The following is a 20,291-nucleotide window of genomic DNA, read 5'->3' on the forward strand; positions in this document are numbered from 1 at the left end:
TAGTAAAAAACGATTTGTTAAGACAAATTGGGAGATGTTGAAAAAGATACAGAAACTTCTTAATCTTAATGAGATTAACCTGGCCTGCAAGGGACAGGGGGAGGCCCGTCCAACTAGACAGGTCTGACTTGCTTCCAGTGTTAGTTTTACAAAATGGTAAAGTGGCATTGAGAGGCTTTTCACTGAAATAACTACATGTATTTAAATTGTTTTCTGTTTGCACCTTTATAACATCAATTTTATACGTCATATGTCATTTCTTGAGATGAGACTAACCTATCTGTGAGGTTGAGGGATGTCCTGCTTCCAGCTCCCCAGGTTCCTGTACTCCTCTCTTCCTTGTCATATACCTCAGTTCTGATAAACCTCGCGCTGGACGGCACGCTTATCTGGAGGGGCAGGGACTCCATGCTGCGGTGCATGCCAGATAGCTTGGGGTAAAGCAGCGGGGATCCGCTTAGACTTAGACTTTCACTGGTGTAGGAGCCAGGGGAATCGATGTGGAGCACAGGCGCTGGGCTGGGGGTGAGGCGGGAGGAGGTGTGGGAACCAGCCAAGTCCTGCAGTTTGGAATAAGGGGGGACTTTGGGCGGGAGGTCCTGGATGGTCACACAGGAGTCAAGACTGTTGGAGCTGACCTTGTCCAGGTGAGCCAAGCTGGGTGGCCGACCCAGAGACTTAGTGTTCAGCATCCTGGGGATCAGGCACAAAAAAGGAGGTTAAAATAAAGAGAATAGGTTCGAGATGCATTTATTTCAATATATATAATATATGAAATTAATTTTCTAACTTCACTACTTCAAAGCCATATATACAAGGCAGATCTGTAGTATTGTGGTTGTATTTATCTAGGTTTTGAGGTATCGGCCTCTAAGATTTTTTCCTTTTAATTTCAACAGCAACATAGATCCCATTAGTCTAAACTGTTCATAGTGAGCTCTGTGGATTACTTGTTGAAACTGGGACGCTGTTTTTGGAAGGAGATATTGCTGTTCAATTATTTAAACTGTGATTTTCATTCCTGTTCCACAACTGAAATTTCATTTACTTTCATTATATTGTGTTGTTGTATTAGGGGGGTAGCAGAAATCCTTAGCATATCAAACTGAGGTTACTGCACCTGTATGGCTAGATACTACTAAAGTAATAGTTAAAGTAATATTTAAATGAGACACCTTGGTGTGGTGGGTGATGAGAGTTCAGGGTATTTGCTGCTGCTGGTCCGTCTCAGGCCGTGCAGCTTTACAGAGGACTCTCCTGTGGATTGAGACTCTCCTTTCAGAGAACCACAGCCTAGGTCAGCCTTGGCCTTGGCTCTCTCCTTCTCCTTCTCTCGGTCTGTCATGTTCACTGGGCCTGTGCTCGTTCGATTAGACATCTTAATGCTGCAGCTAGTAGGCTCTTTAACCCTGGGGCCTGTGGAGGCCATGGGCACCGGTTTCAAACTCAACAGACTGGGGTCAATAGTACCGCTGATAGGCCGGGGTGCAGGGCGTCCAATCACACTTAGCGTGCTCGATTTGGCCGGTCGGGGCAGGCTGCGGTACTGAATGCTGTTTCGGGCGTTAGGCCCCAGGAAGCTCTGCTCACTGCTGGCATCAAAACTGTTCTTTCGACCCGAGGGTATTCCTCCTCCCACAGGCTTCACAGGGATGCAGGATGACTTGGGGGTTTTCCCAACCGTAGCAGAGCCACTGGAGATGGTGGCGCCCCCTGCTGTCATAACAGTGGCGGTACCGGTGGCTGTTGGTAGTTTCTTGTAGCCAAAGGAGGCTCCAGCTGTGGGTTTAACTAAACCTGACGGGGGCTTGCGGTGCTCTCCATGATGATCCCTGCCAGCGTCTGAACGAGAGCGTTGTAGACCGGTAGTTTTGAGGGAAATCCTGGATTTATCCAGCGGCTTCTCACTTTTAGGTGCTACATAAAGAAAGACATTGTATAGTTAAATAACAATATTGTAGCAATTTAAATAAAAACCTCCATGTTTAAATGATGACAAAGAGCAGCACAAATGTTTAAGTTGCTCTGTTTGTCCTGTTGCCATCATGACTCAAAAGCTACTCAAAAACAGATGGATGGATGATAATTGGACAGACAGACTAAATGGGTCCGTGGGCCAGTAAAAACAGTAAACTTGGTCGAACAAAAATGACAACAACCCTACTTAAAAGACTAAAAGTTAGAACTGTCCTAGATGATTTCTCTTTCACTAGACACCTTCACATAACGCACATAACACATACATGTGCTGTCATTCTAGTTGAGATAAAAGATAAGCAAGAGACATCTGTTTTTACTTAGAGAGCTTTATTGCGCCCATGACTCACTAACTGACTGACTTGAAAGGGTTTTATGCCACATTAAGATTTTTTTTTTTTAAGTTTATCCAAGTGATCCATTATCAGTCAAAATCTGACCTATATGGATCATTAAAGTAAAAGCACAGAGTTGGCAAATATGTGGAGATTGCAATTCAGTGGAGGATAATGTTCAAGGAATAATTTTCCCCTGAAAAACTGCAACATGGCTTACGCTGAGGGGTACCTCTCTGTATTCATCTTGACACCAAGCAGATATCCGCCTTGGCTGCTCTACAAACAGTCTGTTTTACATTTGGATAGCGCATACAAAAAGATAATGGATGACGTAAATTGAATTGTTACAGCAAGTTAAGAACATAAGAGATAAACAAAATTGATAGCAGAGAAGGAAACAGGCTGATGAAAAGAGACATATAGATTAAAAGTGAGAATATACCATCAATTCTCACCTGCAACTTTCAGCGTGCTCTGAGAGGTATGGGTGATGGGGGAGGTCACGCCTATAGGAGGATTACGACCCTTCTTGAAACTTCCTGGATGACCCAAGCTTTGAGGCTTCCTCAGTTCTCCTTTACAGCCTGAATCTTCACTGAGGCTCGGAGGCTTCTTTCTCCACTTACTTGGGGCTTCTGTCTTGAGACTCCCTGTGTCATAGCTGCAACTATCAAGCTTGTGGATGGCTTTGCCATCCTCGCTGTACCAGGAAAGTCCACTTTCCACCAGGGAGCGCTTCTCTGCATCAGTGCGGAGCTGCAGAGAGAGGAAGTGAAGAGGCACAGTATGGGTAACCATCAGACATAGTCTGTGTTATCTATGGAATTGGCTGTTCTCTGTAATCTTTGTCTCATCTCAGCTGCATTCCAGTGGGAAGGAGGGAGACAGAGTGATATGCCCCGAGTGGATTAAAGAAAACCACAGAGGAAGACAAAAGAAGAGAAACAGAAAGGGGAAAAATGGGTATGGGTTTAACACTTTAAGAACTAAATCAACACTAAAAGAAAACTAAAGAAAATGTAAGAATAGAGGAGAGATTGAGCCTTTGCAGTGGACAAGAAAAGACACTAATAGAAAAACTATCATGTGGTGCATTGAGGTGGAGGCACTGAGGACAAAATTGGGCATGATGTTTCTTGGCAGCCTATTAATGTGATATTAAGCGGCAGATGGCTCAATGAGTAGCACTAATGTTCATATCTTCCGAGTGGGCATACTGTAAGTAAGACTAAATGTTTACCTTAGTAAAAGGTAGAAACCCCAACGACTTATCTAAGGTGAACATGAAACAATTTTGATCAAATTTAAAGATCCCTTCTAAAAACCTGTTTTAAGATGTTATTTGTGTCTGTTTTTTCATCACAAAATCATACTCTTACATGCATGTCTTAAAGTTTAAGGTGAGCACCTTCAGTTGAACCTGAAAACAGCCTTCTGGTGTGAAACTGTGCACAGTACAGGTCAAATACCCAAGTGAAGAAGCAATCAACATATTTTTGAGTAAAAAGGAGCTTTAAGGGTTTGTGTAACTACCAGATTTTTTTTTAACAGAACAAACAGAGACCAGAGATAATTGTACTGTGACTAAAGAGTTTCTCTTTAGTTTCATTTTAATGACAGACGTGAGTTTTGAACACACAATACAAAGTAAAACACAGACCAAAGAGGATGTTAATGCTTTGAGTAAAGACCTTGGTTTCAATCTTTAGCACTGCTTTCACAAAAAAATCCAAACAAATGGAACACCAAACGTTGTCACAGACTGTTAGATGCAGTATATCAGTCAGCTCACCATAGCAGAAGAGTTGCGTCTGGATCCCAGGGGTGTGCTCGGGAGGGAGTTAAGGGAGGAGCTGACGTTGAACTCCTCTGAACTGAGGTTCTCAGAGCCATCGGCTTCACCATCGCTGAGTCCACTGCTGATGGAACTGCTCTCATCCCAACTGAAACAAGACAGGATTACCATTTAGTAAAAATGTGCCATTGTCATGTAAATGGCAACCATAGTAGGTAAAACTGCAGAAACCTGAGTTTGAAAGGAAGAAAGGCTGGCAGTAACACTGATATGTCCATCTGTCTGCAGAAAGCTGTCTCTGGAGGTAGTAACATGCTAAAATAAGCAAGTAATTCCAAAATGAAAGATTTGATTCAGCTACTATGTCGGCTCCAGACTCGATATGGTGACCAAAGCTTCAGGAGTGGATATTTAAGTTTAATTAAATAAAATATGAGTTGTTATTATCTTCAGTTGCCATGTACTTTTTCCAAGTATTCCTGGTATTTGTATATCCACTAGATTTGATTATCGGGCCAGAGGTTACAATTCATTCATTTGGACAAATCCAGAATCTGTGAAAGCTCCATAAAAAGAATGCTTATGTGTGGAACTTCAGCTTTTTTCACCCAATATAACCCATCGTTTATCAACTTTGCAAAACGGTGAGTGAAGCTTCCAGAAAACCACAGAAGCTTATTTGGGAAACTCCAAACAGTCATAATAAAATGGTCAGTTTGGACAGTTAATTTTAACCAAAAAAAAATCTTCAAGGGAAACTTTACAGGATATGCTGATAAATCAGGCTGAATAAAAAGTATGGCAACTGACAGCTCAGGGTTTAAGAAGGCAGTCTGGTATGCTCTAAGGAAGCAGGATGAGTGGAAATCAGAGTGACAGGCCTCTGACCCCTCCCTGACCCTTCCCTCCACCCAACAATGAAGTCCTGCGTCGCCCTGAAACAGATGCTGCCAGATTGGCCTCTCATGTAAGTAAGGCCAGGAAAACCCAGAGAAACGGCTCACTGGGTATCAGGTCTCTGGATACAGTAATATTTGAATACATTTAAAATGCAGATCACTGTGTGGAGTTTATGTGTAGCCTCTCAGTCAACCAAAACATCAGAGACTCAAGATTCAGACTCAAGAGGAGAGTTTAAAATTGAAGGAAACAGCTTTGATGTGCTTTAGAAGAGCAATACTGTCATGTTGAATACATTAAAAAATGACATCTCCAGTAAGCTAAATGGAAGCCCAAATCAATGTTTTATAATTACGTTCCCCATCGTTATTACTGGCAACCACAGGTGGTAATCAAATATATGTTTGCGAACAAAAAAGTGGCACAGTGGAAGGGGCAAATTAATAGGGCCCTTTTAAGCTGAGTCACTGCTTGAGCTAAATCATTTATTTTCCTTTTCTTTTACTTTCCCCACTGAGATGAAAATGTTCTTTGTGGCAATGTACTCTGCAATTAGCAAAGGCATGGAACATGGAATTGCATAGAAAAATACAGGGAGACAAAAATGGCCCATACACGACGTTCAGAATTACATGGCTGTAGCTGAGTTGTAGTTGTAAGCAGCTGTAAAACATAGAAGAAGCTTACTCTAACACTTTGGTTTTAAGCATTATTTCTAAGGCACAAAAGCAATATTCTATTGAAGTGATTTGTGTCCACAGATATGTGACTTCAGAGACAAAGTTTGACATGAGCAGGGAAAAACCTGAGATTAATGTTTAATTTGAGAATTTTAAAAAGGTTTTCACATACCATCAATAAGGAGACTAATTTTGATTTACATTAAGCCCAGATGTTCTTGGTATGTTTCAACAATACCGCTTCTGTCAGGGGCGACAGAGTGGCCATGAATAACCCCACAGGGATTTCAGCAAAGAGGCAGGAGGGCCTGTGGGCTGTTGATATTACAGGCCAGAAGTGTCTGCTCTCAGGGGCGAAATCTAGACAGGGAGAGGGTGGGAGTACACCAACAAAGTGCATACTTTATACATAGGGTGGCAATTAACTTTTTGTTTTCTGTGGCACAACTCCAACGTCTCTCTGATTTGTGTGTCGGTGCAATCATTTGAGTTGCTGTGAAAATGTTTTGATTTAAGAAGACTGAGGGATGATTGGTGAGGTGGAGCTGGGTGGGGACATTACACTCACTGTCCAGACTGGGACCTGAATCTAACAGCATCAAACAAGAATAAACACAGTTACACACATACAAGTGCTAGTTGCCACTATGGCAAGACTTCTGTAGCACACTGCAATGATATATGAACAAAAAACAACAAGCACACATGAGATTTTTTAGAGCTTTAGAACTCGAACTGATATGCATACGCTCTGTTGTAGCTATAAACCCATATGAAATAGCAGGCAGTAGAATAATGCATATTGCATTTAAAGACAAAGCTCCAGGGTTGCATGCCAGTATTTCTGAGTGAGTGGTGAAGACATCCTCTATTATAGCCTACAGATATGTGGTAGCAGCGCCACAGTGTCCTCCAAGAATGAAATTTGTTTCTACAGATGTTAAATGTCCTAGTGCCAAATCATGGTTAACATATGCTCCTTTATTCTAAGTATGTTAAACTTAATAATAATAATAATAACAAAAATCAATTTTATTTAAGGGCGCCTTTCATGACACCCAAGGTCACCTTTCAATGCATAGAAAAAAAGATGTATAGGCCAACATACTCAAAAGGTAAAAACAGCTAAATTTTACGCACACCCGTGTATAACTCCTCAACACTAGCAGCTCAAATAAAAAACGTACTACCTATTACTGAGTTCCATTCTTCGTGAAAGTAATCCAGTATAATTTCGAGTATTTAATCTAATGTCACTTTCCTGTAACGTTAAAATGTTCATGTTGGATATCATTTAACGTTAACACAGCGAATGATTAACTGAGTCCACAGTCCCTTCAAGAGAAACAACAGGCTACCGTTATATATATTTGTAGTTGAAGGGCAAATACAGAACATTCACAACTTAAAATGTTGTTCTGTGTGTCTAAGGTGAAAAGCATATCATCTTTACCTTGACGTAAAAAGTAAAGTCCTTTTAGCTCTCGGCGCTGACTGTAGAGGAGGCACTTTCCCGATCAAAACACGACCACTCATTTGTAATCACTCGATTTGAACACAACTTCCTTGAATTAACGGTGGACTATGCTGCTACGATTCAAATTCACATCCCTCCGTAAGCAGAGACGAGACCCCTCGTCTCCTATTCGGCGAGTAGAATGAAGCGGTCTGCGGACCGAACAGGCAACACCCACCCTCCAAAAAAAGGGAGAAGGAAGCAGCCAGGGACCAGAGACCTTGATGTTCCTCTGAGAGATGATGATGGCCAACGGCCGTCGAGCTGAACGGTAACCGTGGTAACAGCCTTTACTCAACCGTCAACCGTTTCTGAAGTGATCTCAAACGTTTAAAGTTAAGCAACAGATGTATAGACCGACCGTTACAATAATGTATTTGATGAACGTCCTTGAAGTCGTATCGGTTCGTTTACTTTTTAAACCCTCTGTTTATTCTTATTGTGTAATGAATTTACTCCTTTTGTGATGTGATTTACAGTGTATCCTGTTACAATTTGTCAGTTAGTGTTTTATGTAGACCTATATAGGCTATGTATGTAGGCTCTGTCTTATACTGTAGGCCTATGTGAATTATTCTGCTCTTTGAAATTGTATTGTGTATGTGTATGTACAAAACTCATTAACGTTTACTTTCGGGTTTATGTACTTCGTATATAAACCATTTCCTTATCAAATATCTTACTTTGAAATCTGTATACATGTTAGCCAAAAACTAAAAAAAAAAAAAAATCTCCATCTTTATTCATTACCTTCTGGGGCCTGGCTGGGAAAAAAACTCAGTCCAAGGTAAGGTCTGAATCACTGCAAGCGCAAACCACAAAGCCACAGATGACAGGAGGACCTCCAGTGAGGCATGAGTAGCCTTGGAAAACCTTCCTCCCCCTCTCATTAGCAGTGGAACAGCCTCACAGGATGATCTCACCAGATCTCAGCTCTGTAAACTAACCAGGAGGTAAAGTGTCTGTGGGCCAAGGTCCCACACCCTGTCCACGTCTAAGGCTGAAATCGCTTCAGTCTACTGTCCATACAAGCTGGACTTATTTTGGTTCAGAAAGTGGTGACAAAGGATTGTACATGACTAAATGACGTGAATCCTTCTTGCAGGTCTTGCAGGAGATCAATTACAAAGCAAAAAAGAGAAAAGTGCGTTGACAAACAGAGCAAAAGCAGAATACTCAGAAGACAATATAACAGAAAAGCAAACCATAAAGCAGGGCTCAACCGTACAATTGCCAGGTTGCCATTGGCAACCACTTTGTGAAATTGGCAAAATAAATATATTTTAACAATTGTTGCATTGCGCTGTTACAGTCAGAACCGGAGCCAGACAACTGAACATGACAACCCTGCACATGCATTGATGCATTTACTTGTGTGTGCACAGACAGAGGGAAGTTGTCTGACTGTGGGGGGAAAAGTTAATCCGACTATCCATCAACATCCCAAACGAATGTGGAAAAAGATTCCACTGACAATATCTCTCTTACATCACATTTTCATTATTAGCTTGACATAAACTGCATAATATCTTATAATACTATGCACCTTAAAATACAAGGTGAATATATGTATATATATATATATATGTATATATATATATATATATATATATATATATATATATATATATATATATATATTTATATATATTGATTTTAATGAACACATGTGGAAATATATACTTTAAAAAGTGTGAAACAACTGAAAATATGTCTTATATTCTAGTTTCTTCAAAGTAGCCACCTTTTGCTCTGATTACTGCTTTGCACACACCGTGTCTTTGTGCGACGTAGAAAAGATGAACGGATGGACTCTACATGCCTGGTTCCCACCGTGAAGCCCGAAGGAGGAGGTGTGATGGTTTGGGGGTGCTTTGCTGGTGACACTGTTGGGTATTTATTCAAAATTGAAGGCATACTGAACCAGCATGGCTACCACAGCATCTTGCAGCAGCATGCTATTCCATCCGGTTTGTGTTAAGTTGGACCATCATTTATTTTTCAACAGGAAAATGAGCCCAAACACACCTCCAGGCTGTGTAAGGGCTATATGACCAAGAAGGAGAATGATGGGGTGCTGCGCCAGATGACCTGGTTCACCGGACCTGAACCCAATCGAGATGGTTTGGGGTGAGCTGGACCGCAGAGTGAAGGCAAAAGGGCCAACAAGTGCTAAACATCTCTGGGAACTCCTTCAAGACTGTTGGAAGACCATTTCAAGTGACGACCTCTTGAAGCTCATCAAGAGAACGCCAAGAGTGTGTGCGAAGCAGTAATCAGAGCAAAAGGTGGTTACTTTGAAGAACCTAGAATATAAGACATATTTTCAGTTGTTTCACACTTTTTTAAGTATATATTTCCACATGTGTTAATTCATAGTTTTGATGCCTTCAGTGTGAATCTACAATTTTCATAGTCATGAAAATAAAGAAAACTCTATGAATGAGAAGGTGTGTCCAAACTTTTGGTCTGTACTGTATATATATATTGATCATGGAGAGAAACCAGGATTGGGGTGATGTGATCTTGTCTGTGAAAACCAGTAAGACGCCCAGCTGCTCCATTCTGAACTAGATAGAGGCGAGAGAGTAAGCTTTGTTCGATAAAGGAGGAACATCAGGACTATCAAAAGTTAACATTTCAAGTATAAAAACGTATTGACCTTTATGATGTATTACAGTTTGGAGGCTCTCTCTGTTTTTTCACATCAGGCCACATTTTGTAATATGAATACAGTCAGCTTAAATGGTTTTTACTTTTTGTTGAGATTAAATAACTGTTTTGCCATCAATGTGTATTCCAGATATACACCCATTTCTCAAAATATATTTCACAGAATAAGATGAGATCATTTGATAAACGAGTGTTGTGTCTGCCTCCATCTTTTGTCACTCTGATCATAATCTACTCTTCTCTGCCCGTTGCTCTTTTTTGTTTTTCTCACAAAAACAGATACAACGTTTTGTTTAACTTCCAGTTGGTTGCTTCAAAACTTTATTTTTTAATAGCAAAACAAAACCTCACCATATGTCTTTACCCAGAATGATAAATGATAAATAGTTAACAGTACAAACAGTCCTGTTTATCTCAGCCAGCCCACAGAGCTGCTAAACACACTGTCATCTAAAAAGCCTTGAAGTCATGTTTGTACTGTTAGTGTATACTAACAGCTGTCCTACACAGATAACCAAATGGCTCGTGTCAGAAACATCCTTTGCATGTTTGCTTGATGGGTTATTTACAAACTGTTAAAATAGAGAGTCGACCTATCTGTGAGAGATCACCATGACGACCTTTACTTAGGTAACCAGAAAAAGATCCTTTCATGATCTGACCTTCACTGTTGTGGCTTTTTTTTTCTACTGGTGCAGTAAACTGTAATGTGTGAGTCAAAGAGGAGAGGGGGTTGTAGCCAGTGCAGTGGTCTGTTCATGAACTGCAGTCGATAACATGGATCACTACAACTAAGGGCGCTGAAGCTAGTTGAAACATGTTTGCTCCAGTTCATCCCAAAGTGTTCAATGGGATTGAGGTCAGTAACGTGTGCATGCCAGTAATTACTGTGGATTACTGTTTTCATAGACCCTGCCTTTTGCACAGTGGCACAGTGTGAAAAACAAAATTGATCATAAGGGGCCCAACCAAAATCATAAAAAACAGCCCTGTGGAAAGGAGAGACAATGCATCCTCCAGCCACAATGGTTGACCAAGTATTTTTAGATGGCTCTAATCCGTAATCCATTAGAAGACATACATTCTATGCAGGTAAAACTATATTCAAACACAAAACTTCAGTAAATCTTACAGGAGATAATAAAACAATAAAATAAACCTAGATTAATTTGAACTGTGTTGCTGTTACAGCCTTTTTCCATGTGATGTCATGACTTTAGATATCCAGCAGGAGGCACAATGAGTTAAAGCTGTGCTTCCTATGGCTACAGTTCATTGCAAATGCTGTGTGTTAAATTAGACTCTACTTGGCATTTAGAAGGGAAAAAAGGACTGTACTGGACTTTGAAACATTTGATGCAGAGAAAAAGCGCATATATGCATTCCTCTACTCATTGGATATAATTTAATGGTAAAAAGTGGGGAATAATTTCAGGGAGACAGCATCACAGAAAAACACTATGATTCACTCAAAAAGGACTACAGATGAAAAAGCCAGCGGAGCTTTGCTTCAGCACATCTCTGATCTTCCCGGTGCCTAATTTTGATCCTAACTGAGCTTGCCCATTGCTAGGGAAATAGGATTGGGCCTCATCACAGAGCAGTGGCATTTTAGTGTCTGGGATACATCAGTGACTGCATGTGGGAGTGCAGCCAGCCGCTCCATCTCTGTAAGGCCCCAAAAAATGAACTCGTGATCTGATTGTTGGACTGGAAAATGTGTCTCCATCAGCCTCCAGCACAGCTCAGTAGGGTAAAACTAACCTGTCTCACGACGTTCTAATCCCAGCTCACGTTCCCTATTAGTGGGTGAACAATCCAACGCTTGGTGAATTCTGCTGATGATAGGAAGAGCCGACATTGAAGGATCAAAAAGCGACGTCGCTATGAACGCTTGGCCGCCGAAAGCCAACAGCCAACAGCTTTATTTCACGTGGCAGAGGATGCTGGTGGAGGCCGGTATTTCACTGACCCGTGTTAGGGAATGAGAGTTCCATATTGACCTCAGATGTGTTTCAGCTGCTGAATGTGGGAAACTGTTCTTGCTTTATGGAGTCTAATGGAGTGGGTGCTTTTCATTATGACTCTTCTGTCCTCATGGCCTTTTTAAAACGTGCAAATTCCAAAAGCATTTCAAAGTGATATGTGCATGACTTTATGTGAGTGTGTGTGTAGTATTCAGAGGCAAGGACCCCCCCCCCCCCCCCAGCAGAGCTATAGCCCATGAATGACTGACCCCAAGTGGCTGCCTCACTAAACTGTAATCCCTGTGGAGAACCAGAGCAGAGGGGCCAAAACCCAATTTTTGTGTAGATGGGTTTAAGTGGGTCAGAAAACACGTGAGGCTTCAATAGTTAGGGAAGCACTCTGACTATAGAAAGGTCCAGCCCGGGCAGGAAAGGGAAATTAAATGCAGACTGCCCGAGGCACGGATCCAGGATCAGATGACTGCAGAAAGCCCTCTGTGCATTACAGAATGCGTCTGCCGATACAAACAGTTTCCATGAGTAAGGCTATAAAGTATTCCAATACTGTATTTATAAAAAAAACCTTGCTTTGCCACACGCATGCCAAGCTGTGAACAGATACACTTACTAGCATGGGCAGAGCTTTATTATGGTTACCATGGAAATGACATTGCCAGAGGAGCAAACTAAGCTGAGGGCTTATCTACAATATACAGTAATGTAGGCAAAGATACCAATGGCATTGCACTTGTGATGGGTGAAAATGTGTGTCATTTTCTTCTGTAACATCCACTTTATGCTTCCACTATTAAAGCACTTAAATATGTTTCTTTTTGGGGGGTCAATCATGCAGCTTTCCATATTTAAATTCTGGAAAATTTGCTTTAATGAAACAATTTTCCACAACCAGTACTACTATAAATCCTGGCAAAACAATAGGACATGAATGGAAACACAAACATTAGCTTTATAGGCAGACATCTCACCCCCACAAGGCCAATTACAAAACAATCTAATTAACCAGGTTCTCTTTCTTTCTTTCTCTCCATCTCACGCACAAACCAGTAGTTGAGGCATAAACACGCACATCCTACACAGATCCGTTCAGAAGCTATCACACTGATACACAAGGCAGCCCATCAGTGGGTCAGTGGAAGACGGTTGCCATGGCAGCACATCCCGAGCCATGTTGCCGCATGATCAGAGGTGTTGCTGAACCAGCCTCCCTTCTCTGCTCTGCATTGCTGTTGTATAGAAACACAAAATGATACAGTATTGCGCCTAAACCCTCACCTAGTGAAGCACTGGACAATCCATTTTGTTTAACCTGCACAATGTCCTAGCCCACGATATGTAATCTAGGTGTGTCAAACTGTGGCTTGTGTGAGTTTGGCAGATTAACTGTTTAAAAACCTAAAATCGAACAAAAAAATACTCTCTTGAGTTGATAAAGATCATACCAGAACTAAAACTGTGTCATGTGTGAAGCTATGAACAGCACATGGTGCTGTCATAAAATGAATGAATTTACCAGATGAATAACACTTATTTTATCTGATAAACTCATCTGTACTGTGAAAGAGATTTGTTTTTCCAAAAGCACACCATCATATCTACTATATTCTTTATTAAAATGAAGGCATGACACTACAGATGAATAGGGTAAAACTAATTTATCCACAAAGCTCCCCCATTTGATTCATTTTTTTCTTGTATTACAAGCTTTCGGAAATTAATGAATATGTGCTAATTTGCATATATTTCCAGAACATAAATCTGGACATTGAAAAATGTGAGGTTCAAAATGATGGTTTCATTTTGTTGACATACTAGAGTTAAAGGCTTTTAGACAGAATTTTGGAATCTTTTTTATGACATTAGAAAATACTGTAAACAATTTTCGCCATGTTTTTAGGAATAAAATTATAGTTTAGTTAATTAGGCTATGAATGACATATAAACAAAACGCTCTGTAAAACCCTTCAGAATATTGATAGGAATAAAACTGTAACAAACAAGTAATATATAAGGTGATAAGAAGGGTCCATTTCCTTTAGACTTCTATACAATCAGTCTTCTTTTTGCAACCAGTGGAGCCACCCCCTGCTGGCCATTACAGAGAATGCCAAAAAAAACCAAAAAACTCAAAAGTGACTTCCGCTTTGAATGAAGCATTGCAGTCTTTATTGCAGCTCAGTGCCTTCAGCTGCTTCTCTCCTCGGCCAGCCAAAGAGTTTTGAGCCAAATGCAGAAAGATATTTGCCTTTGATGCGAGATCTTCCCAATTCACATGTTCTGGTACAAACATTTTCTTCTTTTAATCCCCTCAACAAAATTACATTATGGAAAAAACAAGTAATTTTCCCGTTGAACATCTGTATTAGACATGAAAACCTAACCTGTGCTTGCATACGCTATAGCTGAGTGTCTTTAAAACATCAAGCATAATTGACTGAACACCACTAAAATGACACTGAATGATGAATAGTAGTCATAATTTATATACCAGATATGGAAAAAAACAACAATACACTAGCAATATACCTACAGTACGTGATTATGGCTCTATTCATAAACCAGCCTTTTAAATATGGCTTTCAATAGGATGATATCATATGAGCGATGGTTAAACTTTGCTTTCCAATATGGTGTGAAGAATGTAACTTCAGGAAGCAGTTATGATTCTTGACGTGGTCAAACGTGGTCAGGGCTAAATAAGAAGCCACCTCAACACTCATGAGACAGGAAATAGCCACTTAGTCAAAAAGTGCAGCTTAGGCTCATATAATTTAGTCAACTGAACAAAAACTCTCTTTATACTAAATGTAAGCCAACATTTCAAGCAGACACAGTGTCTACTGAGGGCAGGACAGGAACTTATGTCTAACTCTATTATTAAACTGTACATAATTTTAACTAAAAGTAATCAATTCTCTATATTTCCACATCTGAGGTGAAAACTGTTTGAATTTGCTGAATAACTCTACACATATAAATCTAATACAGCTGTCCCATAATAGTAAATACCTTCAACAGTATTTGAAAACTTTTTTATGAAATTGGCTGGGTGGCTGTAATGTTGGTTAATTAAACATATCCTTCAATTTAATATAATGCAACCACTACAGCAGGGCTATTCAATTGGCAGCCCCAGGGCCAGATACGGCCCGTGAGGGAATATTTACTGGCCCTTTGAGAAGAAAACTGTGTGAAAAGGTAAGTCATGGCCGCTGTCTTTTCTCGTATCCATCTCAGCGCGTCAAATACTGGCGTGCTGGGAGACTTGCTCCACGCGCTCCCTGTAGGCGCTCTTCTTCGTGGGTTTACGAATCCTCTTGGCAGCAGCTTGCTAAGCTCCTCTCTGTTGTTGTTCTCAGTCATTTCTGTCTGGTTGAATACAATCCATGGGTTAAATCCATGGTTAAATCACCACCGCAATGTTTCTTTCTACTCTAGAAAAAAAGAAAGGTTGTCACAGAAAACCGCCACTTCACCAGAGAATGGACGGAGAAGTTTTTGTTTCTGTCACTGTGAAACCTGTGTTTACTTTGCAGCCATATCGGAGTGTAAAAAGTATAAGTTGATAAGGCATTTTCAGAAAAATCCTGCTACTCTGCATTTATGTTATGTTAATCAGTTCAGTCCAGTTTTTGATGAACAAACTAATGTTTCATATGTACTTGTAAGCCTGGTAAAGTAACTAGTAACTGAAGTAAACAGATAAATGTACCGGAGTAAAAAGTTGAATATTTCCACTGATTTGTAGTGGAGTAGAAGTATAACGTAGCATGTAAATAAAATACTCAAGTAAAGGATAAGAGCCTCAAACTTGTACTTTAGTCCAATAATTGAGTGAAAACCTTTGGTTAACATGTATGTTAATTTAACAAGGATTGTTTTTGACAAGCTTGTTGCACTTTGAGGCCTTTGCCTAATATTTACACTGATAAAATAAAGACATTATATGTACTCCTATGTCACTGCATTGTTTTACAATAACCATTAATAATAAATTGAATAGCCCTGCTCTACAGCGAAAACTCTTTATAAATAGCTAAAGTAGAACTTCCGAAATTACCAACACCGTGGGATGTATGTAGCGACAAACCCTGATGCAGTGCTCATATTACCAGTGCTTGAAAGCTACAAACTAATGCACGTGCTTTGTCGCTGTGTAATGGGCGTGCCCCGATACAAATCAAAGTCTAGCTGACCTCTACTTTTTTCAGCGCTCCAGTGACACGGTGAAGTGCTATTAAACCCTACCAAGTGAATTGGTTACAGAAGAATTGTCCCAGTTTCTCGGTAACAAAGAGGAAGAGTACTTTAGGGGGAGTTTATGAGGACTAAAACAGGCTTCTTAAAAACCTGTGAATGTTCTCATTTGTCCAGGTCATCATTCCCAAAGCAATTTCAGTCAAAAGCAACTGGACTTGGTTATTTGTCTAGGAAGACGTTTCACCTCTCATTCAAGAGGCTTCATCAGTTCATGTACGCATCTGACCAGGCTGGGACTGGTCCAACTAGCTGGTGTGGAGATCAAAGTATTTAACCTTTCACGAGGCCGATGATGTCACTGGAACCCTTTGTGCTCCAAGTGCCAACGCCCGTCGTTAGAGTGACAGTCGTTGGTGGGAAGTAGGTTTCGACTTTGTTAGTGCTCTATTGGGTCTTAACGACATTGGAGGCCATTTGTGAACAGTTGTTCTTTGAGGTTAGATTGTCGAATCTCCTAGGAAGGGATGAAAGGGCAGCATTGGAGATAAGTGGTGTGTCAGACCTCTTCCTCTATTTAACGATGGTTTCTCTACTTTTGCATAGATGGCTTCTTTTACTCCTCTTTCAAACCATCTTTCATCTCTGTCCAGGATGTGGACATTGTTTTCCTCAAAGGAGTGGGCTTTCTCCTTGAGATGTAAGTGGACACTAGAGTCCAGGCCTGAGGTGTTAGCTCTCCTGTGTTGGGCCATGCGTTTATGCAGTGGTTGTTTTGTTTCTCCAATGTAGAGATCTTTGCATCCCTCGTTGCATTGGACAGCATAAACCAGATGGCTTTTGTGGGTGTGCAGTGTTCTGTCCTTGGGATGTACAAGTCTCTGTCTGAGTGTGTTACTGGGTTTGAAATACACAGGGATGCAGAGTTTGTTGAAGATCCTCCTGAGTTTCTCTGATACCCCAGCCACATACGGGATGACTATGTTGTTTCTCTTTTTTTCTTTTTCTTTCTCAACCACTTTGGTTTTCTTTCTGGAAGCAGCTGCCATTTTCACAAAGTTCAGCTGGGGTAACCATAAGTTGTGAGGGCGGCTTTCAGGTGATGGCGTTCTTCCCCTTGGGCCTGTGAGTTGGTGGGTATGTTATCAGCTCTGGGTGCAGGGTTCTGATAACTCTAAGTTGGTGTTCCAGGGGGTGGTGGGAGTCAAACAGTAGATATTGATCTGTGTGAGTTGGTATTCTGTATACCCAAATGTGGAGGCTCCTGTCATTCTCCATATGCACGTCACAGTCTAAGAAAGGCAAACTATTGTCCTTAATTTCTTCTCTGGTGAACTTGATGTTTCTGTCCACTAAGTTTATATGTTCGGTAAAACTTTGCACCTCTTTGGATATGATTTTAACCCATGTGTTGTCCACATATCTGAACCAATGGCTCAGCGTTATTCTTAAAGTGTAATTCTGGCATAAAAGCATCGAATAAGCCATTGAGACTTTTTTTTTCTTTTGCCGTTAATCACCTATTAACAGAGAAAGCCCGGAGAGTCCCTAGCAGTCAGGCATGGCTAACACTGTGTAGCTCAGGGTGGAGCGCTGAACCATCCAAAACGGCTTTTTTAAAATACTTATACGGCTCAAAATAGCACCAAAACTCTGCAGTAGCATGAAAACAGTCACTACACATACAACAAAGCACCAACCATGTAGTTAGCAAACCCGGCGTTTATTAAAAAAAAGATTGTTTTACAAGGCTACAAGCCTTACAAGTCGGCTACGTACATATTGGGAGGCAGCCCATACAAGTTGATTACCGAATGCAATTACACTTTAAGTAGTTTTTTTTTTCTTTCACTGAGACAAACCAGACTATCATTGCGCTGTGTGTTGCTAGGTGGTGTGTTGGTTAGGTTCCTGGTTCCTGGAATCCCGGCTGGGGCCATCCTGTGTGGAGTTTGCATGTTCTCACTGTGATTGCGTGGGGTTTCTCCAGGTTCTCCGGCTTCCTCCCACGATCCAAAGACATGCACATGTTAGGTTGATTGGTGACTCTAAATTGCCCGTAGATGTGAATGTGAGTGTGCATGGTTGTCTGTCTCTTTTTGTCTCTATGTGCCCTGTGATAGACTGGCGTCCTGTCCAGGTTGTACCCTGCCTCACGCCCTATGTCAGCTGGGATCGGCTCCAGCCACCCCGGGACCTCGATGGGGACAAGCGGTTGAAGATGGACGGATGTGTGTTGCTATATAGAAGTGACTATTCCTCTCTGATGGAAAGACGGAGCTCATGAGAACATTGGGATGTACGTGGCATCAGATTATTGACGAGGCAGGCACACAGTAGCAGTGATTACTGTCAATGAGGACACGTTTAGCCTTAGGTAGCCAGTGCTGTCTGTTGTGGGTTAATCAATATCCATTAGACATTGAGCAATGTGCTGTACTTCCATCCCTTGCTGCTGCATTGTGTCTTATTATTTCACCAGTAGATGTTTTCCAGATTCAAGTGTTACACATTATACAAGCATATATATATATATATATATATATATATATATACATCCATATTGAAAACTATTACTACTATTACTACTATAACATATAATTATTGATTGGAAATAGGTCTCACTCTACCATATATATAGTTATAAAGTATATAGCTCTAGTTAATTATATTTAATTGCAGATCAATGAAATGTATGAACATGTAGAACTGGGGCTCCTGTGAAAGAGAACCGAAATTGCACCTCTCCATACAGCCGATTAACCAGCTGGTTTCCATGGCTACGCCTGATCTATCTTGAAGAGCTGGTAGCTAATGTTCTCAATGAGCTGAACTGTGAGTGTGTGACAGGGGATGTACAGTAGAAATGCAAATGTGACACAGAATTTCCAAGAGGATATTGTAAGAATAAATTAGAGCATGGGCCTGCTTCAAAAAAATGAATGAACTAGTTATCTACACCAAAGGTTGTTGGTATATTTAAGAGGCAGGATTAATTCTTAACATAGAGAACAGCATTCCAGTATTAATGCACGAGAATCAAGGATGCTTTGCCACAGAAACTAATGCAAACGCAGACCAGGAAAGCATGTGAATTTCCACAGTGCATGCAATGTAGTCAAGGTCAGAGAGAAAACAGCATCCAGTATTTCTATATATTGGTGTGTTTTTGCAGCCACAATAACCTATAATTTATCCTGTGACATTTCCATATATGTATCCAAACACACCCATAATTCTCTTGGTGTAAATTTAGTAGGTGCTGTTTGTATCCATCACGATGTCTCACAGCCACCTCCAAAGTCTGTTTAGTGACTGTTGACATTGATGGCCTAACGCTGAGTCTGATGAGGCATTTTTAAAAAACGTGGTTACATCAAATGATTAGCATTTTTGGAGCCTGTAGTGTTGCAAAGCAGAGGCGAGTCCTTACGCTAACCTCTCACATGAATTGGAGCTGATGCTCCAATTCATGTGAGAGGTACAAAATACAGGGCAGATTTAAATGGATTTCGAGTGCACGGATGTTACTGTGAGGAATGGACCCATATGACATAATCCCCCTTTAATCCTGACCTTATCAGGGTTCTGCTGTCTGATCTTTTTCACCTCCCTCCAAACAAAATGCTAAACCTTTACACATGGAGCTAGTCGCCTATTTTTATTTTATAAAATGCTTACTTTTTAACAATCTTTCTATGATTCTTATCATGCTGTTCTGATGCACCTCAACTCCAAATCTGAACCATTTACATTTCACGCTTTTTCCCCATTGCTCTAAATTTTACTCATCTAAATGTGCCTCATCTCTTTTCCTGTCCTTACTGCACTCTGTAGTAATAACGTGACCTGGCTAGCAGGGCCTAGCGAGTGCTCCAGGGACTGAGCTTAAATCCCACTGCATGTGCACGAGTGATAAAGCTGTTAAACCACACAGGAGAACTGTTCTGGATTCTTTCTCTCAGCTGTCAACTTGGAAAAGGGATAAAGACACACAAGGGAATGTGAAAGGAGGGAGGGCAGGGTGAAGGTGAAAAAGAAGAGGGTGAGGAAAAAGAAGGTGAAGAAGATGAAGAAGGAGACCATCAAGAAGAACGGTCATATCTAGATGGTAACCCTCTATTTGCAAAAACTCTCCAGACCCGTTGCCTGACAACCTATCCTAACCATAACCATTCAAAAGTCAATGCCAAATCCTAATTATCTAATTTTGGGATACCACCTATATAC

The 20,291-nt window shown here is 40.8% G+C and overlaps 1 protein-coding gene across 2 annotated transcripts in view; it reads right to left on the reverse strand.

The window, feature by feature from the left end:
* nav1b (neuron navigator 1b) overlaps nucleotides 1-20,291 on the reverse strand; it is a 53,158-nt gene that overhangs the window by 18,973 nt on the left and 13,894 nt on the right. For both annotated transcript variants that reach the window (XM_083938904.1, XM_083938903.1), the window contains exons 4-7: nucleotides 4,108-4,258; nucleotides 2,771-3,071; nucleotides 1,176-1,917; nucleotides 277-693 (exon numbers count right to left, since the gene is read on the reverse strand). In XM_083938904.1, coding sequence (XP_083795030.1) covers nucleotides 277-693; nucleotides 1,176-1,917; nucleotides 2,771-3,071; nucleotides 4,108-4,258 — 1,611 coding nt within the window. The remainder of the gene's footprint in view (nucleotides 1-276; nucleotides 694-1,175; nucleotides 1,918-2,770; nucleotides 3,072-4,107; nucleotides 4,259-20,291) is intronic.

This window comes from Echiichthys vipera (genome assembly GCF_963691815.1).
Source record: "Echiichthys vipera genome assembly, chromosome: X".
NCBI lineage: Eukaryota > Metazoa > Chordata > Actinopteri > Perciformes > Trachinidae > Echiichthys > Echiichthys vipera.